This window comes from Pipistrellus kuhlii, unplaced genomic scaffold, assembly GCF_014108245.1.
Source record: "Pipistrellus kuhlii isolate mPipKuh1 unplaced genomic scaffold, mPipKuh1.p scaffold_m20_p_14, whole genome shotgun sequence".
NCBI classification, from domain to species: Eukaryota; Metazoa; Chordata; class Mammalia; order Chiroptera; family Vespertilionidae; genus Pipistrellus; species Pipistrellus kuhlii.
The window spans coordinates 255,739-280,000 of record NW_023425449.1 but is presented as its reverse complement, the minus strand read 5'-3'; the positions used below and the strand labels follow the sequence as shown (position 1 = coordinate 280,000).

The window sequence follows — 24,262 nt, the reverse complement described above, 5'->3', positions numbered from 1 at the left end:
TGCGTGCTATCTGCGGAGCGGCCCTCGGGGAGCAGTGCAGGGCGGGGACCAGGCCGGGGGACCCCAGAGCTGTGCCGGGCAGGGGCGCAGATGGGGAGCAGGAGCCGGTCGCAGTGGGGCCTGTGCTGAGGGAGGAGGGCCTGTGGCCAGGGCTCCGGAGGCAGCCAGGTGCCTGGGGGGTTCTCACGAGGGCTGCCTGTGCCGGTCCTGCAGGGTGAGGCGGCCCGCTCTGACCTGGGGGCTGGCGCCTCCCCCGGCTGGACCCACCGATGTCGGAGCCCCTTTCCCCTGTGGAGTGTGGGGGGCGCAGGTGGCTGGACCCCGGTCCAGCAGGAGGTGAGCTCAGCGCCCCCTCACCCCCAGCTCAGAGGCCCTGCTCCCCAGGCCAGGGTCCTGGGACCTCCAAGAAGAATAGGCCTCACCCTAGCTGGTGTGGCTCAGTGGTCAGAGCATCGGCCTGCGGACTGAAGGGTCCCCGGTTCGATTCTCGGTCAGGGCACATGCCCAGGTTTTGGGCTCCATCCCCAGGGGGGAGCGTGCAGGAGGCAGCCGATCAATGATTCTCTCTCATCATTGTTGTTTCTATCTCTCTCTCCCGCTCCCTTCCTGTCTGAAATCAATAAAAAAAATAAATTTGAAAAAGAAAGTGTAAAATATTTGTGTGTTAAAAGAGGCAGCGGAGTCTCTGTGTGGTGCCTGGGGCTGCGGGGCGGGCGGGGTGCCTGGCTCCTCCGACGTCTGGGGTGGCCCACACCCCCGGCCTTGCCCTCCGCCTGCCTCCAGCTCCCTGAGTGGCCACCCCCATTTCCACCCCCCCACCCCCGCCTGGGGCAGGCACTCAGGAGGCTCATCGGCCCCACGCCCAGGCTAGGGGGGGGTAATTAGCCCTGAGTGGGGGGTAATTAGCTCTGGGGGGTAATTATCAGGCTGATAATCACCAGCTGAGCCACCCCCCTCCCCAGGCCTCGGTTCCGTTTCCGTGCCCCGGCCTGCTCACGGGGCCCGGCTGGGCTGAGAGGCCAGCACCCTCGCTCTCCGGGCTTTAGCCCGAGAGTCCCGCCTCCCAGGAACCCCCTTTGCCCTCGGGAAACAGGCCCCTCAGACGCCCCTGAGCCCCAGGCCCGGCCAGCCCGGGGTCCGCAGGCCCCCATCTCCCTGCTCCCCCAGGACAAGGACCGAGCTGACCAGAAACAGGGCCCAGGGGACCCCGAGGCCGGGAGCAGCGCGGGGCCCTGGCCTCAGGCCCCCCGGCGCTGCCAGCCCCCGCCCCGGCCCTGCCGTCCGGCACTGCCCGGCACTGCGGGCGGCCTTACCCGCGCCGGCGCACAGCACAGCCAGAAGCAGGAGCACCAGCGCTGGCCTCATGGTGGGGCGTCCGCGGCAGGGACGGGGCGCCAGTGTGCGGGCGGCTTTATACCGCGGCCGCCGGCGGACCCAGTAATTTACCGGGGATGAGCGAGGGGAGCGGCCGCCGGCCTGGGGCGCGCTGTCCCCGCCCCCAGCCCCCGCGTGCTCCCCGAGGCCATGGGCCCTCGCCGCCCTCCGCCCTGAGCCTGGGGGTCCTCGCTCCTGCACGGCCAGCTGCCCCAGGCCGGGCTGGGGAGCAAGAACCACGCACAGCCCGGCTGGCGGGCCTCAGTGGTTTGGCGTCGACCTATGAACCAGGTCAGGGTTCGATCCCCAATCAGGCCCGCTCCCCAGTGGGGTCGTACAGGAGGCAGCCGACCCATGATTGTCTGTCACCATTGACGTTTCTCTCTTGCCTTTCCTCTCTCTCCCTCTCCTTCCTCTCTGAATAAATAATAACTATATATATATATATATATATATATATATATATATACACACACACACATACATATGTGTGTGTGTATATATATATGTGTGTGTGTGTATATATATATATATATATATATATATATATATATATATTATTTTTTTTTTTAAGCAGGCACAGGGACAGCGGTCTGTGGGGTGCAGCTCACTCTGGGGGGCCGGGGGACATGGCCCTGCCTGGGGTCTGGTCTTCAGGACACAGCCCTGGACAGGCGGGGCAGTGGGGAAACTGAGGCACGCGGAGCTGAAAGTCGGCTTTGGACCCGTGTCTGGACCTTCGGTGTGGCTGCTCAGGGCCCTGGTCAGTGCTGGCCTGAGACCCTGCATTCCAGCGGCCTCCTCGGGGTGCCGCGGCGGTCGCTCTGAGGGGCCCAGCACTCCAGCCGGCACGTGGTCCCTGCTGTCCACCTCCAGGCCTGGCTCTGAGGACCCTGTGACATCCACGCCATTCACCCCTCCTGCCCACCTCCCCCTCCCCCTGCCCTCCAAGCCTGGGGCCCCGCCTGCAGCCGTCCTGGGCCCAGGCCGGGTCTCCCCGGACCCGCCCCAGCCCCCTGCCCAGATCTGAGGACACTCCTGGCTCTGCCTCTACAAACCAGAAGGCCGAGGTTCGATTCCCCGTCCGCACGTGTGGGCTGTGAGCTCGACCCCCGTGGGGGCGGCAGGAGGCGGCGGTCCCGGGCTCCCTCTCCCCTTCCTTCCGGATCGACAGAACATCTTTAAAAAGGGAGGGGCACATGGCTGGGGCCGTTGTGTGGAATGCGGGCGCGGGCGGCCCTGGGCCCTGCTCCGAGGCCGCAGGGAGGGGCAGGTGGTGCCCAGGGCCAGGAACATTCTGCAGCCTTCCTGCTGGGCACTCCCTGCCCGTTCCCAGGAAGGCGAGTCCCGGCAGGGACGGGCCTGGGAGTGAGGGGGCCGAGCAGCGTGGGAGAGCCGGTTCCCAGAGGCCAGTCAGGCGTCGCCCCGGGGCCTGTGCGCGGTGAAGTTGGGGTGAGGAGGGGAGACCCTGAGGGCAGAGGGGGAGCCCCGGGACAGGAGGACCCGCCAAGCCAGGCGACGGGGTCCCCACACCCTCCCGGGGCCAGGCGGCTGGCGTTCCGCAGGCAGGCGCAGCGTGTCTGCTGCTGGGTCTCCGTGGGGAATGTGGGCGCCTGAGGAGCCTGAGCCTTCTCCGCCCTTTGTCCTCCTCCTCCCGCGGCACTTCCCGCCGACCCTGAGGGAGGGGGGGGGGGGGGAGAGACAGAAGCATCCACGTGAGAGGAGCTGCCTCCTGCACGTGCCCAGACCAGCCCCGGGCCGGGAGGAGCTGCAACTGAATCGAACCCGGGGCCTTTGGTCCAGAGGCCACGCTCGCTGTTCACGAGGGCCACCCGGCCGGGCTGTGAGCACTTGGGGGCACAGACTGCAGCCCCGCGGAGGCCCCACCGCCCCGAAGGAGCCAGGCATCTGCTCCTCGCCTGCCGCAGGCTGGTGCTCACCGGCGGAGCCCAGACTCTGGCCTGTGGCTGGCGGGAGCCCAGGGGTGTTCAGGGCAGCGGGGGAGGAAACGGGCGGGGGGGGGGTGGCTGGGCTGCGGCCGGGGCTGGGGTCCTGCCAGCCCAGAGGAGCTTCGTCCCTCCATTGAGAGACCTTGACCCTGACCCTGGTCACCCTGACCCTGACCCTGGTCACCCTGACCCTGACCCTGACCCTGGTCACCCTGACCCTGGTCACACTGACCCTGACCCTGACCCTGGTCACCCTGACCCTGACCCTGGTCACCCTGAGCCTGACCCTGGTCACACTGAGCCCTGGGCCTGGTCACACTGAGCCTGACCCTGGTCACACTGAGCCTGACCCTTGACCCTGGTCACCCTGACCCTGACCCTGGTCACACTGAGCCTGACCCTGGTCACACTGAGTCTGACCCCGGTCACACTGAGCCCTGGACCTGGTCACACTGACCCTGACCCTGGTCACCCTGACCCTGACCCTGGACACACAGCTCTGCCCAGGTCTCCTGTGAAGCCTGAGCTTGGCCATGGGAACTGTCCTAGTCTCAGACTGTGGCCAGAGTGCAGGGGACAGAGTGCCTGCCTGCTCAGGACAGAGCACGTCTCCAGGGCCTGTCGGTGTCCAGCCGGTGGGAAGCCAGGGGCCTGAGCAGCAGGGTGGCTGGGAGTTGTCCTGCCCCGCCTGGCCCCTGCCCGCCCCCTGCCGCTGGGAGCGTGCCGCCTCGCCGTGCCGCCGGGGGTGGCCTCTGAGTGCGCCCACCCGCCCAGGAGCCGCCGCCCGCTTCCCTCCGGGCCCCTGGGAGGCGGCCCCGGGTGAGGGAGGAGAGCGGCGGTAATTTTCTCGGGGTCTCCGGGGGTGGCTGTCTGGGCAACAAGAAGCCAGGATGCAGGACGCGCGTGCTCCTGCGCGTGGGCAGCCGGTACTTCCCGGGACCGAGGTGGCGGCAAACTGGTTACACCGGGTTGTCCCAGCGGCCGGGCCGCAGGGGGACGGGGCAGGCCAGTGGAATGCGGGGCCTGGGGAACAGCAGAGGACTGCGATCCGGCACAAGCCGCATGCTGGCCCCAGCGTCCTGCAGACAGCGGGACTGGACGGAGAAAAGGAGGAGGTGGGAGGGGCCGGAGGGAACAGGAGGGCTGGGTGTCCCGGCCCCCGGGCGGCTGACGAGGAGGAACTCCCCCGATGCAGCCGCCTCTGCCTGCCAGGGCCCGTGCAGGGATCCCCATGGGGCTCGGGGTCCATCTTAGTGTAAGTCTATTTTCATTAACTTCAGAGAGGAAGGGAGCGGGAGGGAGGAATAGGAGCATCCGTGACGGGAGAGAACCATGGGTCAGCTGCCGCCTGCACACACCTCACGGGGCTGGAGCCAGCCGCGGGGCGTGCGCCCTGAGCGGCAATCGAACCGTGACCCCATAGGTCGACGCCCAGCCTTGGAGCCACTGGGGCCGGTCGGTCGATTTTGAATGACGCTTCCCTGGTTTACGTTCGACCTGATTGTAGGAGGTCCCCCAGGCCTTGGGTGTCTGCCGTTTACCACAGTCTCTGCCGCCTCCACCTTCCCTCTAGCCCACATGTGTCAAACACAAGGCCCGCGGGCCAAATCCGTCCCGCCAGGCCTTGCAATGTGGCCCGCACCGCGCTGTCATCACTGCACTCCGCTGCGTTTCCATCACAATGACAGTTTATGACTGTTCAGTAAACCATTCGGCCCGCGATTTAGGCTGGATTTTAGATTTTGGCCCCTTCTCTGATTGAGTTCGACACCCCTACTCTAGCCGCTGGGTCGCGTCCGCTCACCACCCCCTTTAAGGACAGCGCGCGGCAGTGCCCGGCCCGGCCGCTAGGGGCGCGCAGCCCCTGCAGCGTGCCCCCTCCTCCAGAACCATCCCTCAACTGGCCTCACGAACCCTGGCAACGTCCCGCTCGGAGACGCCGGCCAGAGGCCCTCGGAGCGTCTCTGGGCCAGAGACTCCGAACGGTCACTGCTCACCTCCCTGTGCACTGAGCAGGGTGACCGGGACAGCCGCCCCTCCACGCTGTGGCCCTCGGGCCTGGGAGCCGAGCATCGCCTTAGAGAAGAGGGGCCCCACACCCTAAATCCTAACTCCAGGAGCGCCCCAATGCGTCCACCTGCCCGAGGTGCGGGAGGACGAGGCGGGGGGGGGGGGGGGTCCGCACGCTGGTGACGTGGGGGCAAGTCCAGGTCCGTGCAGGGGCACTGCTGTGTCTCCGGGACAGGAGGAGGGCTCAGGAGGAGCAGCCGCCGTCTCCCTCCTCAGACAGGCTCCCAGGCTTCACCCGCTCCACGCGAGGGGTCCCTCCTCCCCATTCACTCTGCCTCCTGCCGGACCCTCACCCACCGGGAGAGGCTGCGCGGGCGTCAGGGCCAGGGGTGGAGACCGCCTCAGGGGACTGGGCGGCGCCATCTCCACGGGAGCCCTCCCGGCTGGTCCCGCTGGGATCGGAGCTTCCCCTCCATCATCCTCTCCAGCCTCGTCCGCAGACGCGGCTCCTGGGAGCCTGCTGAGCCGCTCAGCCTGCGGCTGGGGAACGTGATGCAGGTTCTCTGTGGGTGAAGTGTCCTGCGGGGGAGTGATGGCGGCTCGCTGTGAACAGCCACAGCACGGAGCCCGCCCAGTCAGACGCCCAGATCAGCCATCACCGCCACCCGGGAACCGGCGGGAGCAGGCGGCAGGCCTCTCCTGACTCGCCTGCCAGAGCCCCACGCCAGCAACGCCGGACTCCCTGATTTCCAGGCCATCGCGGCCGGCTTTGGGGTCCCTCGCCCTCCTCGGCTGTCACGGGGGAAGATGACCAGTTCCTGCAGAGCCTGGTGACTCACAGGAACGCTGGGCCGTCCCTATGGCAGGGCCCTGGGCACCAGGCACAGCTCTGCTTGGCCGCCCAGCCCAGCCCTGCAGGCCAGCGAGGGCCGAGGGCGGAGCTCCGGGCAGCTGGCTCCGCTCCAGACGCCTCCCTGGAACCACGCGGCTTTGTGGCCCGCGGGCGGGCGGCGGTGCCAGGAAGGACGCCATCAGCACAGCCCACAAATGAGCCCCAGGGGCAGCGCCAGCAGAAGCTCTTTATTCGCCTGAGCCTTGTTAGAATGGGGACTGGCCAGCGGGGCCCACCTGACAGCACAGGGGCGTGGACTTGCTCTGAGGAAGGGGGAGGGGAGGCGGGGCCCAGCACAGAGGCCAGGACCCTCAGGTCAGGGCGCCGCTGAGCAGGAGGGAGGCGCAGCTCAGGAGGACGCCCCAGAGCGGCCCGCCGCCCGGGCCCACGGCGCCCTGCAGGTCCTCCTCGATGGTCAGGTCCGGGAGGATGTCCCGCTCCAGGTTGGTGGGCCCCCCCACGTTGCAGTTCATGGCTCCGCAGCAGTACACCCAGTAGAAGCTGTTGGTCCTCAGGACCCTGGGGGCCTCGGGCGGCTCCTCGGACGGGTACACGAACGTGCAGTTGTTGGTGCAGTTCTTGTACACGAGTATTTCCCGGGAGTTCAGGCCTGAAAAGGAACCCGGACAGAACCACTGCTCCCGCTTTCACGTGAACACCAGGCACACTCACCCTCACCCTCACCCTCTCCCTCACTGTGAGCCTCACCCTCACCCTCTCCCTCAGCCTCACCCTCACCCTCTCCCTCAGCCTCACCCTCTCCCTCTCCCTCTCCCTCACCCTCTCCCTCACCCTCTCCCTCACCCTCACCCTCTCCCTCTCCCTCTCCCTCACCCTCTCCCTCTCCCTCACCCTCTCCCTCACCCTCACCCTCTCCCTCACCCTCTCCCTCACCCTCACCCTCTCCCTCACCCTCTCCCTCACCCTCACCCTCACCCTCTCCCTCACCCTCTCCCTCACCCTCTCCCTCACCCTCTCCCTCACCCTCTCCCTCTCCCTCTCCCTCTCCCTCACCCTCACCCTCACCCTCTCCCTCACCCTCTCCCTCACCCTCATCCTCACCCTCACCTCACCTCACCCTCACCTCACCTCACCTCTCCCTCTCCTCTCCCTCCCCCTCTCCCTCTCCCTCACCCTCACCCTCACCCTCACCCTCACCCTCACCCTCACCCTCACCCTCTCCCTCACCCTCACCCTCACCCTCACCCTCACCCTCACCCTCTCCCTCACCCTCTCCCTCACCCTCGCCCTCTCCCTCCCCCTCTCCCTCTCCCTCTCCCTCACCCTCTCCCTCACCCTCTCCCTCACCCTCACCCTCACCCTCACCCTCACCCTCACCCTCTCCCTCTCCCTCACCCTCACCCTCTCCCTCACCCTCTCCCTCACCCTCTCCCTCACCCTCTCCCTCACCCTCACCCTCTCCCTCTCCCTCACCCTCTCCCTCTCCCTCTCCCTCTCCCTCACCCTCACCCTCTCCCTCTCCCTCACCCTTTCCCTCACCCTCTCCCTCACCCTCACCCTCACGCTCATGGGCTATGCCGTGCCCACACCCTCACCCAAATGTCGCTACATTGTTAGAATTCTTTTATTTTAAATTTTAAATTGACTTTTTCAGAGAGGCCAGGAGAGGGAGAGAGCAAAACAGCGATGAAGAGACCACCTCCCGCTGCCCCCTGCACACCCGCATGGGGGCCGAGCCGACCCAGGAGTGTGCCCTGGGCAGGAACTAGAAAGCAACCTTTCCAGGCCTGGGACGATGCCCAACCACTGAACTACACTGGCCAGGCCCTGGATGGAATTCTTGGCTGACAAAGAACGTCCAGTCCACCCGCGGGCCGGTCACTCCCCTCGGCACCGCAGCACCTCCTGGGCCCGCGGTGAGGGACCTGGTCACGGCCACACTGACGGGCCCGTTCCATGTGCTCCATCCTCACCGAGAACAGGTGCACTGGCCAGCGGGAGCGGGCAGGGACGCAGGGCAGGAGAAGCGCCTGCAAGGCCGGTCTGCTCTGCCCCGCCTGGCCTCCTCTGCGGCAGGCACTGTCCCCGGAGGCCAGGGCGCCACTCCTCGGCCGGCAGCAGGAGGAACCGCCGGGCCGCAGGGGGCACAGGCGGAGGCCTCGCTGCCAGCCGCTGGGCACCCTGGGAGCCTCGTCCACTGCCAGCCGCCCTCCCAGCACGCGGCTCTGGGGGCGGGCAGAGCAGCCGCCGGCGCCGCCCCAGGGGCGGGCACTCACGGATGGAGATGGTCATGCAGCGCCGGATCTCGTACAGGCACTCCTTAATCTCCGGGCACTGGAAGGTGTTGATGGTCGCACACTCGAAGCATTTCAGTCTGTAGGTGACTGAGAAGAGAGGGCCCTCAGGGCTGCTCCCCCCCGCCCCTCCGGCCTGGATGACCAGGTGCGCAAGGCCCAGCTGGGGGGCTGCGAGGCCGGCAGCACCAGCTCCCTGCCCAGCAGCCAAGGCCACCGGGAGCCGCACCGGTCCCCGGAGGCAGGCCACGGAGCCCCCGTGGTGGTGGACGCCTCTGCTCTGCGGGTGCGGCCCCCTCAGGGGCCAGGACCCCCAGAGCTCGCTGGACCCAGCACCCCTGCTGCCTGCCAGCAGCAGGAGCCCCAGGTTTCCAGGGCGCGGCTCCAGACCAAGGCCTTCCCCCCATCCTCCTGGGCCCCTCGTGGCTCGGGGACCAGGGTCCCCGGCTGGTGAAGAGGGGGGACCTGCACCCCAACCTTCCCAGGACCTGGTCCCTGGGGGCCCTGGCACTCACACTTTTGAGGCTTCCTCTTATCCTCCTCCTCCTCCTCGTCCTCCTGCGAAAGCGAATGCGGCAGCCTGGCCAGGAGCAGGGTGCACAGCAGCAGCAGCAGCATCGCGGCACCACGGACCTGCGGGGAGGCCAGGGCGCAGGTGGGCGGGCAGGGGCGGGGCTGGCGCTGGGCAGGCGGGGTGCCCCTATGCCCAGGCCCAAGCCCCAGGGCTGCCCCCCAGGACCGAACCCTGAGCCGAGGCTGAGGTCTGGGTCTGCGGCCCCACCCACGTTGCTCCCAGACCTTCTGGAACCTTCCATGTCTCCCTTCTACCCCAAGCTCCCAGCCCTTTGGAACCACGCCCCCAAAGCTCCTGCCCTTCTAGAACCCTGTCCCCCCAGCACCCCGAAGTTCTAGAGTCCCTCCCCCCAAACCTCCCTGACCTTACGGAACCGTCTCCCGAAGCCCCAGCCTTCTAGAGCCTTCTGCACTGGCCCAACTGTCACGAGAGTGAAGCAGAACCTTCAAGAAGCTGCGCGAAGCACGACGGGAGCCAGTGGGGCCTCTGGAGACCCCGCCCCCAGGGCGCCAGCGCTCCCAGAAGCCCCCGCGCCTGCACCCGCGCTCCCGGTGGGCAGCCGCGCCCTCCTCCGCCCGCTCCCCTGGGATGTGGGTGTTTCTGGGCCACGGCCGGGCCGGGGGGGCTCTCCCTCCGCTGATTTGACATGATCACCCATTGCCCTCCTCCCGCGGGTCACTTGCTCCCCTGGGGTCGCCCAGTGGTGAGCACGTCTCTGCCGCAGCCTGTCCCAGGCACCGTTATCCTGCCCACGGCAGTCCTTTTCTGCGATGGCGCCTCTCCCTCGCCCTCCCTCGCCCTCCCCGCTCCCGATGGAGACGCCCTGCCGGGCCGGTCTCTGTGCTCCGCCTCCAGCAGCGCCCGCCGGCCGCCCCAGCCCCAGGGCTGCTCCCAGCCCACGCGTGTGAGCGGTGGCTGCGGGCAGGGGTGAGCACAGGGAGGAGAACAGAGGCCACAAATGCGCCCCGCCCGGGACTGCTGGCCCACCACAGGGGCTGCGCCTGTCCCCCCGAGAGACTGAGGGCTCAGGAGTGACTCAGGGACGGCACAGAACACCCCTCTGCCTGCCCCACCTGCCTCCTTCTGGGGCCAGAGGCTTTCTGGGAGGCTCCAGACCGCCTGCCCCACTGAGTGCACCCCAGGCAGGGGCACCTGCTCCGCCCGCCTGGAGCCTGACCTCCGGCCTCTTCCATGGCGCACCGTAAAGGTGTGCACAGCGTGGGCCCCAACGCGTCCACCTGCCGGAGGTGCGGGGGGACGAGGCGGGGGGTGGGGGTCCGCACGCTGGTGCCGTGGGGGCAAGTCCAGGTCCGTGCAGGGGCACTGCTGTGTCTCGGGGACAGGAGGAGGAGCTCAGGAGGAGCAGCCGCAGTCTCCCTCCTCAGACAGGGCCCCAGGCTTCACCCGCTCCACGCGAGGGGTCCCTCCTCCCCATTCACTGAACCTGTGAACCCCAGAGGGCATAGCCAGAAGCTCCTCTCCACGGTGGGACTCCAGCCCCCTTACTGCAGCCCTGGGAGGTGGGAGAGAGGCTGCTGGCCATAGGTGACAAGGCTTCACTTCAGACAGGCACCAGTAGGGGGCGTATAGGAGGCAGCTGGTCACTGCTCCAGGGACAACCATGTGTCAGCCTCTCTCTCCCTCACTTCCTCTAAAAAATCAATAAAGAACGTATTTTTTAAAAGTAGAAAGGAATAAACAGAATGTCTCCTTTTTTCTTCCTACTTCCCATATTGCATCCTGACTGGCTGGTGATGTGTGTCCCTGTCATCACCGTCCCCACAAGCTGGCCCCCCTTTGTGAACACAGCTGAGTGCAGACGGCGGGCCGGCCCCGGCCCCCCACCTCCCATCCCAGCGCCCCTCAGAGCCAGCCACACGTCCATCAGGGAACATAGTTTAATGCCACAGCTCCCCCATGGAGGGCCCACCCGGCTGGCCCTGCACGCAGGGCCCTCTGAGGCCCAGGGACATGGCGGCGAGTGCCAGGAGCAGCACCGGCCCGGCACAGCCGCAGCGCAGGGCGCGGGCGCCCCCCGCCTTGCGGTAGTATTTCCACTCGGTGTCGTTGATGAACGGGCTGTCGGTGTTGCACAGGGGCGTGTTGCAGCAGGAGGCGTAGAGGAACGGCGTCGGCTGCAGGAGGACGTAGGACTTGTAGGGCTCCACCTGCTTGTCGATGGACCTGATCGTCGGGCAGGACCTGGTGCACTGCCGGGACACGTAGAAGAAACGCACCAGCATCCCTGAGGGAGCAGACAGCAGCAGCCGCTGCATGGGCGCAGGGGCACCGCTGCGCACGGGTCTGCCCGCCCTGAGCCTCCGGCGCCCTCAGTCCTCCGCGGGCAGGACGAGGGACAGGCCTGCGTGGCTGAGCGTGTGGCTGGTGTCTATGCCGCACGCCTGGCCTGGGGCTCTGTCGAGTGCGCAGGCGGCGTAGCCTCCACAGGGCTGCTCAGACCTCCGTGACCACACACAAGCGCATGGGAGCCAGGGACCCCGGACAAGCCGAGCCAGCGCCCAGGGCGGAGCTGGCCTCCAGGGAGCCGCTCGCTGCCAGGCTGGTGTGGCTGGTCTGGACCTTCGCCAGCACCGGTGAACACACGTTCAGCTGGGAAAATCCCCCAGTAAATGGACCTCCCAGCTCACACCGTGCTGCTCAGGGTCAGCGCAACTTACTCACGATGACAGTCACACAAAATGTATCGTCGGTTTCACAACTGGTGGGTTTGGTGCAAGACAAACTGTAGAATTCCTCGCAGACGTGGCACATAAGGCCACCTGGAAGGAAGAAGAGGGTGGGATACCCCCCTCCTCCAGGGGGCCCAGCCTTCCCACACCCCACAGAGCATCTGGCTGAGTTCCTGGTCTTTCTGAGGCTTCCCTCGCGCCCACAGGGTGTGTCTCCCTCCTCCACACCCACACACACAGCAGGCACAGACCCAGGCATGGACCCCACACCTCACCCAGGACCCCCCCACACACACACACACACCTGGCGTCCACATCCTGCTGCTCCGGGAACAGAGACCCCAGCTCTGGAGTCTGCCCCTTCGGCCCACCCACCGCCCACCGCCCACCGCCCGGAACCTCCTCCTGCGGTGGGCCCAGCCCTGGTTCCGGCTCTGCGCCGGGGCTGGGTCCCGCAGGACCCACCTTGCCTCCCGATCTCGGTGACGTTGGTCTCCACCCACGGCAGGCCCACGGCCAGGAGGAAGGCCAGGAGGACCGTCATCTCGCGCGGAGCTGGCCCTGGACAGAAGCAGGGCTGTCGGTCAGCTCGGCACCAGGTGTCCATCAAAGCGTGTTGCCTTGGACGCAGGGCCCGCCCTCCTGCTCCTCCCCCGACAGCCCCGTGGGCCCGCCTGGGCCTGTGTCCATCCCAACGCCCAGCGGGGACCGCCCCGCCCCGCCCCGCCCCCGCTCCTCCCGCCCCCTTCCCCGCCCTTCGACTGTGCCCGCCCACCGCGGGTCACCCCCTGGGCGCCGAGGTCCCTGCAGCATGAGGCGCTGGGCTCCTTCTGGAATGTTCCTCAGCGAGCACCCCTTCCCTGCAGCGGGGCCTGGGGCCGGGACTGGGGAGCCGCCGCACCCCGGTCTCCGTCCGCACCTGCCTGGTCCCTGTGGCGCCTGAACCTCGAAGCCGAACCTTCCAGAAGCTGCGCATGCGCCGCAGGAGCCGCTGGGCCTGAGGCCGCCCCAGGATGCGCTCCCAGAAGGCCCCGCGCTCAGCGCCAGGCCTGGCACCCGCCGGCGAGGGCCAAGGTTCCAGAAGGGCAGGCGCTGGGCGGGCAGAAGCTTCCAGAAGGGCAGGCGCTGGGCGGGCAGAAGCTTCCAGAAGGGCAGGCGCTGGGCGGGCAGAAGGTTCCAGAAGGACAGGTGCTGGGCGGGCAGAAGGTTCCAGCAGGTCCCAGAGGGCAGGTGCTGGGGGAGAGCAGGTTCTAGAAGGGCAGGCACTGGGGGTGGGGGGGCAGAAGGTTCCAGAAGGGCAGGCGCTGGGGGGAGAGAAGGTTCCAGAAGGGCAGGGGACAGTGACATGGTCCGTTCATGCTCCCGCGGTGACAAAAGACCCAAAGATGCCGGGCTCCCCTGGAGAACAGGCCTCACCGCCGGGTCAGCAGGCCTCCTGCGCGGCCTGCGGGCGGGAGGGCCCGGTTCGGTCCCGGTTCGAGGGCACCCGCCTGGGCTGCGGGCTGGGCCGGTGTGGGAGGAGGCAGCCCGGGGCCCGGGGCCCGGGATCAATGGAAACAGCAACACCCTGACCCAGCCCACGCCCTCCCAGCAGGCCCTGCGGCGCTGCGGTTCCGGGTTCGAGCATCCTTCGTTCCCTCCAGCAGGGACCGGGCCGGGATGGGTCCGATCGGGCGGGGGGGGGGGGGGGAGGGGCGGGGCCGCCGGGCTGTGCGGTCACCGGGCGGCGTCCCGGGCGGACGGCGGGGGCCACGGACACAGCCTCCCGGGCGCCGGCGCTCCGTGTCCCGCAGGAGCCCGGCTCCGGGCGGCGCGCTCCTCCCCCAGCGGGAGCCGCACCGCCTGCCCCGCGGGGGGCGCCCCGGAGGCGGCGAGGCCGGCGCTCCCCTCCGCAGCCTTCCGCCTCTGCCCCCCGCACCTCTGCGGCGGCGCGGCCACACGGCTCCGGCAGAGCCCCCGGCCCCAGGCCCGCTCGGCCGGTCGGGCTGCGGGAGGCCGGCCTGGCTCTGACCCGCCTGGAAGCGGCCTGGCGCCCGCGGGGACGGCTCTACCGCCTGCAGGAACGGGCCGGCCGGCAGAGGGCGCAGCGTCGCCGCCGCCGAGGCGGAGCCACAGCCGGACCCCCTTCCGCGGGGAGGGCGGCGGGCAGGGGCGCCACAGCTGTCCCCGCGGCGGCCGCACTGCGCGGCCGGACCTCCAGGAGCTGGACGGAGCCATGCCGAGGCGGATGCCCCCTGGGTCCGCACCCCCCTGCCCAAGGCGGTGTGAGGGCCCGGGCTGCAGGCCGGACCTGGGGGACTGGGCCGGGGGGCCGGGGGGCCGGGCTCGGCGGGTCCCGGGGCTGCAGGGGCTGAGGGTGCTGGGCGCCGCGGGGCCCCGGGGTGAGAGGTGCTGCCGCGGAGGTGGGTGGCATCAGGGATGTGGAGGCGGCCCGGGCAGGGGGTCAGCTGGCCGGTTTGCAGACCCCAATCCACGTCTTACCCAGAGGTCACAGGTCAGGAAGACGCAGGCGGGGCGGCCCCTGTTCCCTCTGCGGCTCTGCCTCTGGGCTGTGTGCCCTCCAGGAAGCCCCTGCCCGCCTTGTGCTCCGCACGGGCTGTGGGTGATTCACCTGCACCCAGGAACAGGGCCGGGGCCACATGATCGGCCGGGAGTGCGCACGTGAACATGCAGGAGAAGGAGGGTCCATGTGAAGACTGAAGGATGCGGCCGGGAGCCAGGAGCACCAGGAGCCCCTCCCCTGGCCCCTCGGGGGACACCGCCCTGACGGCGGGTTCTGGCCCCGGAGCGCGGGCTCCTGTTGGCTGAGGCCCCGGGGCACACCCTCTTGCCCTCCATTTTGGGCGTTGATGGGCTCTGGGGACAACAGGGGACCCCAGGCCTCGCCCTGCAGGGCTCCCGGGAGCTCTGTCCCTGTGTCTGTGGGCACCGCAGGATTGTGGGCGGGGCATGTTGTTGCCGGGCTCTGTAAGTCTTTGGGTCCCAGATTTCTGTTCTCGGTGACACCGTTTTTGTTTTGTTAATTATGTCTGTTGTGTGTGTCAGTCCCACAAGATGTTATTGAAGACGGTCAGTGTTGACTAGTTTATCAGCCTCTGCTTTGGCCCCTGTGTTCTGACTTCCTTTCTCCTCTCACCTGGGATCCTCCTCCCTCTGCCTGAGGCCCGCTCCCTGTTTCCTGTGCGTGGGGGGAGCGGGGAGGAGTGCCAGCCCTTCCTGACCCCAAAGTCTGAGTTCCTGTTCCCTTCCGAAGGCCTAGCCTCGTGCTCCTCGCTCCACGTACGTAGCTGTGTCTTTCCTGCCGGCTGCTTCACACCTCCTCTTTCTCCTCGGCTCTCACAGCCTGCAGGGGGCGCCCAGGTCAGCTCCTGCGGGCGGGCACAGGCTCGGCCCAGCTTTCCTGGGGCTGTGTCTGTGGACATCAAAGAGGGGCACATGTCTACATCCCCCAAAGCCCAAGAGCAGAGCAGGGGACCAGAGGGTGGGGGTGGAGGGCACTCGGGCAGGGCGGGCAGCAGGAGGGGCATCCGGTGGGGGCAGGGCCGCTGCACCTGCTGGCCAAGGTCAGGCCGCCCCGCGTCCCTGCCCAAGGACGGCCGTCACCACGGCGCTGAGGTACACCATCCGTCTCCCCTGTCCGAAGGGGCCTTGGCACGGCCTGACTCATCGCCAGAGGAAGAGTCCTTGGGCAGCTCCGAGCAGGGAAAAAGGGAACACTGCCAGGAGCCAGCAGGTCACAGTTCAGTTCTGGGTCAGGGCACATGGCTGGGTTGTGGGCTCAATCCCCAGGGTGGGGCATGCAGGAGGCAGCCGGTGGAAGGTTTTCCCTAATCATTGGTGTTTCTCTCTCTCCCTCTCCCTTCCTCTCTGAAATCAATCTGTAATAATAAAAGCCTAATATGCAAATCAATCAAATGGTGGAACAACCGGTCACTATGACAAGCACTGACCACCAGGGGGCAGATGCTCAATGCAGGAACTACCCCCAGCCCACAGGCCCAAGCCAGCCAAGGCGGGTGCCAGTGGGAGGGCCTGATCGCCCAGCCAGTTGCCGGGCTGATCAGCCCTGATGGCCAGCCAGACCTAGAGATCCTACCATGCAGAAATTTCGTGCACCAGGCCTCTAGTAAATTATATTTAGGGGGAAAACAAAACAGCCCTGGGAGTGTGGCCCTCCGTCCTTCCTCTGGAGCCTGAGCCGAGGCCCCATGGCCCTGCTCCAGTCCCAAATCAGGGTCAGGCTGGGAGGCACAGCTCTGGGAACCTCGGGAGGTCACAGAAGCCCTAGGCCTCCATCTCCTTGTCTGAAAATGGGAACAGCGATGGCGAGACCCACTTTGTGGGAGCGCTGCCCGGCCACCGTACCCTGCCCGGGCCCGCTCCGCGGTGCGCCTGCTCGGACGGCCCCAGGAGAGTGGGGAGCCCACCGCCACTCCATCTGCCCCCGAGGCCTGGCCCCTGAGAGCCCGCTCAGGGTGAGCAAGCAGGTGTGGCACCGCCGCAGCCTTGGGGCGGCACGTCCAACGCAAGCTGTCTCCTCCTCAGCCTGGGGAGTGCCCTCATGGACCAGACGGACAGGTCCCTGTGCCACCCCCGTGCCACCTTTGGGTCCCCTAACTGCCTGGGGCGGGAAGTCCCCCTGGGAGGGACCCTTGCCAGCGCTGTCTCACTCCCTGTAGCCACTCAGTCAGAAAGAGAAGGACAGCTCAGCCCCGCCTCCTGGAATGAGATAAAAATACCCAAGGCCCCTCTCTCATCTGATAAGATAAGGAGCCCATCCATCTTGCTCCCTTCAAGGTGGGGGGCGTGAGGCCTGGTCTAGCCCAGCCTGATCCAGCCCCCAGCCCGACCCCGCACCTGCCCGGGGCACCCACCACCCCACAGCAGGCTGCATGGACCCGGACAAGGCGCCTGCCCACCTCATCCCTCTCCTTTGGGGGACCCCCCAGCCCTGACCCCTTCCCGGGCACCCTGGCCTGGCCCAGGGACACTTTCTCCCATGACGCCATCAGAGAGTCAGGCCTCTGAGCGAGATAAGAGGGTAGGGCGAGGGGCGGAGGGAGCCAGGCATGGCATTCCGGGCCAGGGCGGCCGTGACGATGGCAGGGCCCCAGCAGCCCCTGCGCTGGGCACGGGCACTGGGCACCAGCGCGGCTGCGGCCCCCAGGGCAGCGCTGCCCTTCGAGGCCATGCCCCGGTGCCCGGGCAGCAGGTGGCTGCGGGTGCTGCGCGTCTGGAGGGAGGGCTCGGAGGACCTGCACCTGCAGATGCAGCAGGCCTTCCAGGAGCTGGGGCCCATTTTCCGGTGAGCGCCCCCATCCCGCCTGGGCTCTGCGCCCTCCGGAGGCGGGCTGGGCCTGGGGGCAGCACCCTGCCCGCTCGTCCTGACGTCCAGAGGGGCCGGCAGGAGGGCTGCCCCTCGGAGGCTGGGAGGGGAGGGGAGGGGAGGGGAGGGGAGGGGAGGTCTCCTGTGGCCCAGGACGCGGCCACACGGCTCTGCCTCTGTCCCAGGTACGACGTGGGCGGGAGGCACATGGTGTGCCTGACGCTGCCCGAGGACGTGGAGAAGCTGAAGCAGGCGGAGGGCCGCCAGCCCCGCAGGATGGTCCTGGAGCCCTGGCTGGCCCACCGGCGGCAGCGCGGCCACAAGCACGGCGTGTTCTTGCTGTGAGGGCGGGGGGGGGGGGGGGCAGGGCTGAGCGGAGGGGACAGGAGCCACAGGCCCACGGCGAGGGGAGCGTGGCCCCGGGCCAGGCTGGGATCAGGGCACAGCCCACGGGCGCCCTGACTGAGCCTGTGGAAGGGCCCCTGCCCCCGTGGAGAGGAGGAGGAGGGCAACGGGGCCTGCTGCTGGCGGGTGCCCTGAAGCCCGCTCTCTGCCCCACAGGAACGGGCCGGCCTGGCGCTCGGACCGCCTGCGGCTGAACCCGGACGTGATGTCGCCGCAGGCCGTCCACAAGTTCGTGCCCATGGTGGACCGGGTGGCCAGGGACTTCTGCGGGGCCCTCATGGCCAAGGTGCAGCAGAACGCCCGCGGGAGCCTCACCCTGGACATCCAGCCCAGCATCTTCTACTACACCCTGGAGGGTGGGTCTCCGGCCGGGCGGGGGCAGAGGCCAGGGGGCCGGGGCACAGGGACCAGGGGCAGGGGGCTGAGGGGCAGAGGCCAGGAGCCAGCAGTCAGGGGGCAGGAGCTGGCAGTCAGGGGCCAGGGGCAGGGCCAGGGGCAGGGGCCGGGGGCCTGGAGGGCGGGCAGAGGCCGCAGTGAGGCCCTGGGCTGCCATGCCCTCAGCGGCCCCTCCTCCACAGCCAGCAACTTGGTCCTTTTCGGAGAAAGGCTGGGCCTCCTCAGCCAGAGCCCCAGCCGGGCCAGCCTGGACTTCATCCGTGCGCTGCAGGCCATGCTGGAGTCCACCATGCGGCTCATGTTCATGCCCCGGAGCCTGTCCCGCTGGACGAGCCCCCAGGTGTGGAAGGAGCACTTCGAGGCCTGGGACTGCATCTTCCAGTACGGTGAGCGGGGAGGGGGGGGAGGGGAGGGGGAGGGGGACAGGGAGGGGTGAGCCAGAGGGAGGGGACAGGGAGGGGTGAGCCAAGGGGAGGGGGAGGGAGGAGCCAGGTGGGCTGCATGGCTGGGACCCGGGGCCTCAGTCAGAGAAGGGAACTGAGGCTCACAGAGGCCCCGGGACCGTGGCAGAGAGCCAGGCAGAGGGTGACTGGCTGACGCAGGAGGCTCTGTGTCCACAGCCAACAGCTCCATCAAGAAGATCTACCAGGAGCTGGCGCTCGGGCGCCCCCAGCACTACAGCGGCGTGGTGGCCGAGCTGCTCCTGCACGCGGACATGACGCTGGACGCCATCAAGGCCAGCTCCATCGACCTCACGGCCGGCAGCGTGGACACGGTCAGGCCAGCCCCGCCCGGCCCGCAGCACCTGGGCCCGGGCTCCCCAAAGTGCCCTCGGCCCCCCCCCTGGCTAGGCGGCCGCAGCTCCGTCTTCTGCTCCGCCTGGGGAATGAGCTTGGAGGGGAGGCACACGGAGTGGCCTCGCAGGGCGGGTGTGCTGTCACTGGAGGGGCCCAGGCTCCGGCAGCCTGCAGAGGGACCCCATGCAGACCATCGGGGGCCAGCAAGAGGGCACAGCCAGGCCGGCCGCCAGGGCCCTGCGGGGACGAGGGCATTCGGTCTTAAAGATCCCATGGAGGCGGCAGCTGGTGGCAGGCAGGGCAGCACGGCTCCCGCTGACCGGGGAGAGAGCAGATGGCAGCCGCGTGGGGGGCAGGCGGGCCAGAGCGAGCAGCCAGCCAATGCCTCCTGCCTCCAGGCCCAGCCTCCCCCCAGCCTCTCAGGCCACTCGGCCTGGCAGCGCTCTGGGCCTGGCACCCGGATGCTGAGGCTCAGGTCCGTGGCAAGACCCTCCCCGACCAGAAGCCAAGATGCCCTCAGTGCGAGCGAGCCAGGGGATGCACCTCAGCGGCTCCAGCAGGCTTCCTGGGGGCAGGACTTCGGGCTGAATGTGGAACAACCACCCAGCAACTAGCCAGGCCTGCGGGGGCAGCAGGCAGCAAGGGGAGGCAGCGAGGCTGAGTGGGGGGCAGATAAGGGCAGAGGTCAGGGCCACTGCAAGGCAGGGCTCAGTGCCAGGCCTCATCGCCTTGCAGGCTGCCTGGAGCATGGGTCCCCCAGTAACGAACAAGGCCCCATTGGCCACAGGGCGCAGCACGGACAGGTCACTGCCGTGTGTCCGGAGATGCAGGGCATGTTGCCATGGTGATGAGATTAGGAGAGCATCCGTCCGTAGGTCTCAGGCTGGGCTGGGGTGCCTCTCCCTGCACATGGGAACGGCCCATGGGGAAGAGCTGCCCCAGGCACCACCCCAAATAGATGGCGAGGGGGAGCCCCTGGGGTGGGAGCCCCCAAAGGTGGCAGGGCCGGTCTCCCGGGGGCTGGGGCTCAGGGAAAGCAGAGGGGGTGGGTTCTAAGGTCCTGCCTGCAGGGTCGGTGCCCTGGGCTCCATCCTGCTCTCAGCAGGCACACCCTGGTCTGAGACACCTGCCCGGGGAGGGGGCCCGGGCCGAGGCACAGCCTGCGCCGAGTCTGAGCCGGCTCCCCGCTCCCGCAGACGGCCTACCCCTTGCTGATGACCCTCTTCGAGCTGGCGCGCAACCCCGAGGTGCAGCAGGCCCTGCGTCAGGAGAGCCTGCAGGCTGAGGCCGCCATCTCCGAGAACCCCCAGAGGGCCGTGGCCCAGCTGCCCCTGCTGCGGGCCGCGCTCAAGGAGACCCTGAGGTGGGTGCGCCCGAGGCGGCCCGCACAGCTCTGCCCGAGGGTGCACCCCGGCCCGGCCCTCAGGGACAGGGCTCCCGGTCCCCCGGGCCTCACTGCAGACGCTGAGGCTGGGGAGCAGTTTGGGCTGAGCTCAGGAGGGGCCGCAGGTCCCAGTCCCAAAGGGACCTGCGAGGGCGGGCCCTGGCGGAGGAGGAGGGGCCCTGGCCCATTACGAGCTGCTGCTGCCCTGTCCACAGGCTGTACCCCGTGGGCATCTCTGTGGACCGGCAGGTGGACTCGGACTTGGTCCTGCAGAACTACCACATCCCGGCAGGGGTGAGCGAGGCCCCGTCCTTCCCCAGGCCAAGCAGGGACCTGCGCCCCACCTGCTGACCTCCCTCCGCTGCCTGCAGACGCTGATCACGGTGCAGCTCTACCACCTGGGCCGAAACCCCGCCGTGTTCGTGAGGCCCGAGCTCTACCAGCCGCAGCGCTGGCTGCACCGCGGCTCCGGCGCCAGGCTGCCCCACCTGGCCTTCGGCTTCGGCCCCCGACAGTGCCTGGGCCGGCGCCTGGCCGAGATGGAGATGCTGCTGCTGCTGCACCACGTGAGCGGCCGGGGCGGGGCCGGGCGGAGGGGCGGGGCCGGTGGGCGGGGACATGGGACTGACCGGCCTCCGGGGGTCCGCCTCTGTCCTAGGTGCTGAAACACTTCCAGGTGGACACGCTCACGCAAGAGGATATCAAGATGGTCTACCGGTTCGTCCTGATGCCGTCCGTCATCCCGCTGCTGACCTTCCGGGCCCTCAGTTAGTCCCCCCGCTGCACCCCTCCCCGTGGCGCCTCCAGCTCCCCTGCCCGCCCCCAGGCCCCGCCTGCTTCCGCCAGGCCTGCTCCCTGAGCCACACCTCCAGCCAGCACCTGCCCAGCACCTGCCGAGTGCCTGCCCAGCCAGCACCTGCCCAGCGCCTGCCCAGCCAGCACCTGCCCAGCCAGCACCTGCCCAGCCAGCACCTGCCCAGCGCCTGCCCAGCCAGCACCTGCCCAGCGCCTGCCCAGCCAGCACCTGCCCAGCACCTGCCCAGCGCCTGCCCAGCGCCTGCCCAGCCAGCACCTGCCCAGCGCCTGCCCAGCGCCTGCCCAGCCAGCACCTGCCCAGCGCCTGCCCAGCCAGCACCTGCCCAGCGCCTGCCCAGCGCCTGCCCAGCCAGCACCTGCCCAGCGCCTGCCCAGCCAGCACCTGCCCAGCGCCTGCCCAGCGCCTGTCCAGCGCCTGCCCAGCGCCTGCACCAGCGGACAGCCAGCCCTCGGAGTTCGGGCAGGGCTGGGGTGAGTCTTGGTTGCAGGCCAGGACCATGTGCCGGTCCCCCGGCGCCTTCCCCTGCGAGGAACGTCCTCCGAGGGCCTTGAGCCCCACCCCGGCACCCAGGACCGGCTCCAGCTCCCCGCGTGTCCACCCACGGGGCCTCGGACTCTGTGCCTCGCCTCCCCGTCCAGCCCTGCTCTTTCCCTGCGAGGACCGACAGCGTGGTCCGGCCTGCTCGAGGCCCCGTCACACACGCACTCCTTGCCCGCGCTCTGGCTTAGAGCTGAGCCTGGAGCAGGGCCGCCGTGCGCCCACCGCCTGTTCTCAGCCACGGGCCCTCCGCCCCGCCACCCTCTGCGGGGCTGGGTGGACCACCGAGGGCCCAATGGGACATCTTGGCCAATGATACCCTGAGAGCAAGACCGCCAACCCCCGGCCGCCATCAGGGTGACTACAGAGAAGCTTCTGGAAGAGGGGGTGGGGCAGCACAGCCACGTGCTCCCTTTTAAAAAATATGTTTGTATTGATTTCAGAGAGGAGTGAGATAGGATCATCAACGATGAGAGAGAATCATTGATCAACTGCCTCCTGCACGCCCCCTACTGGGTCTGACCCTGAAACCCAGGATCCTTCAGTCCGCAGGCCAATGCCCTATCCACTGAGCCACACCAGCTAGGGCCCCTGTGCTCCCTTTAATGAAGTCCTCCGTCTGCAGTGCCGGCTGCCCCTTCGCACTGAGCCCTCAGGATTGGGGCCCTGGCCTCGTGGGCGGGAGAGGTTTTGAGCAGCTGGGAGCGGGGGAGGGGGGTCACCGTGCTGGCAAGCCTGGCAGTCAGTCCCACGGGGCTAGGCCAGCAACACGGGGAAGCTGGAGAGGTTCTGGCAAGACCCTCCGAGACCACCCCGGCTCCCGCAGCCGAGGGCGGGGTGGCCAGCGGGCGCCCCTCCCCTCCCCTCCCCTCCCTAGAGCCCCAGCCGTCTCCCTCGCCCATATTTCCACTCTCTCCCCAAAGCCCTAAGGTCCCCACAGACTCAAAACCTGGGGGGCAGCTGTCCGGGCTCACCCCAACCTGCCTCCCACACTGCTCCTCTCTGACTTGGCAGGGTGGGGCAGCCCTGCCTGGGCCCTTCCGTCTTGTCACCTTCCTGCAGGGCAGATGCCCCCTCGCCCGCGGCTTCCTCTCCCTCCCACTGTCCCAGCGTCAATAAACCTCTGGTCAGAACCACCTGGCCCATGTCCTGAGCACGTTCCTGCGTGAAGCCGAGAACCCACGCTGCCGGCCTCACCCCTCCAGGGCCGCTGGGACGGGACCCCTGCCCCCCTCCAGGGCCGCTAGACGGGACCCCTGCCCCCCTCCAGGGCCGCTGGGACCGGACCCTGCCCCCTCCAGGGCCCGCTGGGACGGACCCCTGGCCCCCTCCAGAGCCGCTGGGACCGGACCCTGCCCCCCTCCAGGGCCCGCTGGGACGGACCCCTGGCCCCCTCCAGGGCCGCTGGGACGGGACCCTGCCCCCCTCCAGGGCTGCTGGGACGGGACCCTGCCCCCTCCAGGGCCGCTGGGACCAGACCCTGCCCCCCTCCAGGGCCGCTGGGACGGGACCCTGCCCCCTCCAGGGCCCGCTGGGACGGACCCCTGCCCCCTCCAGGGCCGCTGGGACGGGACCCGGCTCCCACACCGTTTTCTTCTGGGAGGTGGGAGCAGAGTGGACCAGGGACCCCTCAGGTCCTCTCACCACCGAGCTGAAAGGGAGACGCAGCCCCAAACCCAGACAAAGGGTGCTCCTCCCCGCGCCCCTCCTCCCCACACCTCTCCTCCCTGCGCCCCTTCCCATGCCCCGGCTGTGAGGAGTGCAGGGCCCGGAGCCAGGAAAGCTGGGAGCCCCAGCACCCGCTCCTGTGTCTTCCCAGCACCCCCTTTCCTGTCTGCCCAGAACCCCCTCGTGCGTCTGCTCAGCGCCCCCTTTCCTGTCTTCCAGGACCCCCTCCTGCGTCTGCCCAGCACCCCCTCCTGCGTCTGCCCAGCACCCCCTCCTGTGTCTGCCCAGCACCCCCTTCCTGTCTGCCCAGCACCCCCTTTCCTGTCTTCCAGCACCCCCTCCTGCGTCTGCCCAGCACCCCCCTCCTGTGTCTGCCCAGCACCCCCTCCTGCGTCTGCCCAGCACCCCCTCCTGCGTCTGCCCCGCACCCCCTCCTGTGTCTGCCCAGCACCCACTCCTGCGTCTGCCCAGCACCCGCTTTCCTGTCTGCCCAGCACCCCCTTTCCTGTCTGCCCCACCACCATGAGAGACCCGTGACACCACACACCGCACCCTGTGGGGTGGGGTGCAGGGGGAGGATGTGGGGGGAAGGGTGCCCCACCCCCATTTCACACTGCTTTGACATTTTTAACTTTCCTTTTTGAAGTCAGTTCACACAAAGAAGTTTCAAAATCAGTCCAGTGTTTATCCGCCTCGCAGCTTCCTCGGTGCTACCATCACCGTGTTAGGGTGAGGCAGGAAGTCACCCCGGATCCGGCACCGCCTGCTCACCCCGCCCCCTGGGGTCCGCCCGCCGCCCAGGCTCCGCTCACCCCGCGGCGTCACCGTCACAGCCGTGCTTGGCCGGGGTGGTCACCGGTGTGTCGGTCAATACCAGCGCCTGGCCTCCAGGGGCTGCAGCCCCAATCGGAGGGCCGGGGCACAGCCGCCCAGCCACGGCCTCCAGAGCGCGGGCCGACCGGTCCCGGTGCGCCTTCCGGTCTGTCCCAGACGTGGTGCTGCCCGCTGACCTGCTCCCAGCGGGCAGGGTCCCCCGGCCTGCCCCGCGGGCTTTCTGTGCCCCGGGCTTCACCGCCCTCCCCGCCGGCGGCTGGTCACTCTGGTCACTGTGGTCGCTCTGGTCACTGATCACTCCTGGACACTCTGGTCACTGTGGTCGCTCTGGTCGCTCTGGCCACTCTGGTCACT

General features: G+C 68.6%; 4 protein-coding genes across 5 annotated transcripts in view; 1 reads left to right on the top strand and 3 right to left on the bottom strand.

The window, feature by feature from the left end:
• Nucleotides 1-1,477, bottom strand: part of LOC118718546 (lymphocyte antigen 6D-like) — a 5,124-nt gene extending 3,647 nt beyond the window's left edge. Inside the window, exon 1 of the mRNA XM_036437399.2 lies at nucleotides 1,314-1,477. Within this exon, the coding sequence (XP_036293292.1) occupies nucleotides 1,314-1,365 (52 nt within the window). The 5' untranslated portion in view covers nucleotides 1,366-1,477. The remainder of the gene's footprint in view (nucleotides 1-1,313) is intronic.
• A 4,986-nt stretch (nucleotides 1,478-6,463) lies between these two features.
• On the bottom strand, nucleotides 6,464-9,098 carry GML (glycosylphosphatidylinositol anchored molecule like). Its single transcript, XM_036437398.2, has 3 exons — nucleotides 8,996-9,098; nucleotides 8,463-8,570; nucleotides 6,464-6,835 (listed from the first exon to the last, which is right to left on the bottom strand). The coding sequence occupies exons 1-3, from the start codon at nucleotides 9,096-9,098 to the stop codon at nucleotides 6,537-6,539; spliced, it is 510 nt and encodes a 169-aa protein (XP_036293291.1). The 3' UTR covers nucleotides 6,464-6,536.
• A 1,854-nt stretch (nucleotides 9,099-10,952) lies between these two features.
• Nucleotides 10,953-13,091, bottom strand: LOC123652328. Its single transcript, XM_045581585.1, has 4 exons — nucleotides 12,671-13,091; nucleotides 12,210-12,305; nucleotides 11,733-11,834; nucleotides 10,953-11,383 (listed from the first exon to the last, which is right to left on the bottom strand). The coding sequence occupies exons 1-4, from the start codon at nucleotides 13,089-13,091 to the stop codon at nucleotides 10,953-10,955; spliced, it is 1,050 nt and encodes a 349-aa protein (XP_045437541.1).
• Nucleotides 13,092-16,408: 3,317 nt separating this feature from the next.
• On the top strand, nucleotides 16,409-20,931 carry LOC118718613 (cytochrome P450 11B1, mitochondrial-like). 2 transcript variants are annotated; one of them, XM_045581241.1, is made up of 9 exons: nucleotides 16,409-17,049; nucleotides 17,256-17,411; nucleotides 17,632-17,831; nucleotides 18,054-18,257; nucleotides 18,492-18,646; nucleotides 19,865-20,031; nucleotides 20,268-20,346; nucleotides 20,424-20,618; nucleotides 20,729-20,931. In XM_045581241.1, exons 1-9 carry the CDS (start codon nucleotides 16,814-16,816, stop codon nucleotides 20,822-20,824), a joined length of 1,488 nt encoding a protein of 495 aa, XP_045437197.1. In that variant the 5' UTR covers nucleotides 16,409-16,813; the 3' UTR covers nucleotides 20,825-20,931. The 2 variants fall into 2 exon arrangements, with proteins under 2 accessions (XP_045437197.1, XP_036293361.1); XM_036437468.2 differs by having other exon boundaries at nucleotides 20,711-20,931.
• The last annotated feature ends 3,331 nt before the right edge of the window (nucleotides 20,932-24,262 follow it).

What these genes read in the sequence shown, in the direction of transcription:
- GML (XM_036437398.2), bottom strand. Translation starts at nt 9,098, where the DNA reads ATGCTGCTGCTGCTGCTGTGCACCCTGCTCCTGGCCAGGCTGCCGCAT. An exon ending in TAAGAGGAAGCCTCAAAAGT is followed by an intron (nt 8,571 to 8,995) that starts GTGAGTGCCAGG and finishes CTCTCTTCTCAG; the next exon opens with TCACCTACAGACTGAAATGC. An exon ending in CTGCATGACCATCTCCATCC is followed by an intron (nt 6,836 to 8,462) that starts GTGAGTGCCCGC and finishes GTTCCTTTTCAG; the next exon opens with GCCTGAACTCCCGGGAAATA.
- LOC118718613 (XM_036437468.2), top strand. Translation starts at nt 16,814, where the DNA reads ATGGCATTCCGGGCCAGGGCGGCCGTGACGATGGCAGGGCCCCAGCAG. An exon ending in GGACTGCATCTTCCAGTACG is followed by an intron (nt 18,258 to 18,491) that starts GTGAGCGGGGAG and finishes CTGTGTCCACAG; the next exon opens with CCAACAGCTCCATCAAGAAG. An exon ending in TGCTGCTGCTGCTGCACCAC is followed by an intron (nt 20,619 to 20,710) that starts GTGAGCGGCCGG and finishes CCTCTGTCCTAG; the next exon opens with GTGCTGAAACACTTCCAGGT.
- LOC123652328 (XM_045581585.1), bottom strand. Translation starts at nt 13,091, where the DNA reads ATGTCACTGTCCCCTGCCCTTCTGGAACCTTCTCTCCCCCCAGCGCCT. An exon ending in GGTTCAGGCGCCACAGGGAC is followed by an intron (nt 12,306 to 12,670) that starts CAGGCAGGTGCG and finishes GCTTCTGTCCAG; the next exon opens with GGCCAGCTCCGCGCGAGATG. An exon ending in TTGTGTGACTGTCATCGTGA is followed by an intron (nt 11,384 to 11,732) that starts GTAAGTTGCGCT and finishes CGGAGGACTGAG; the next exon opens with GGCGCCGGAGGCTCAGGGCG.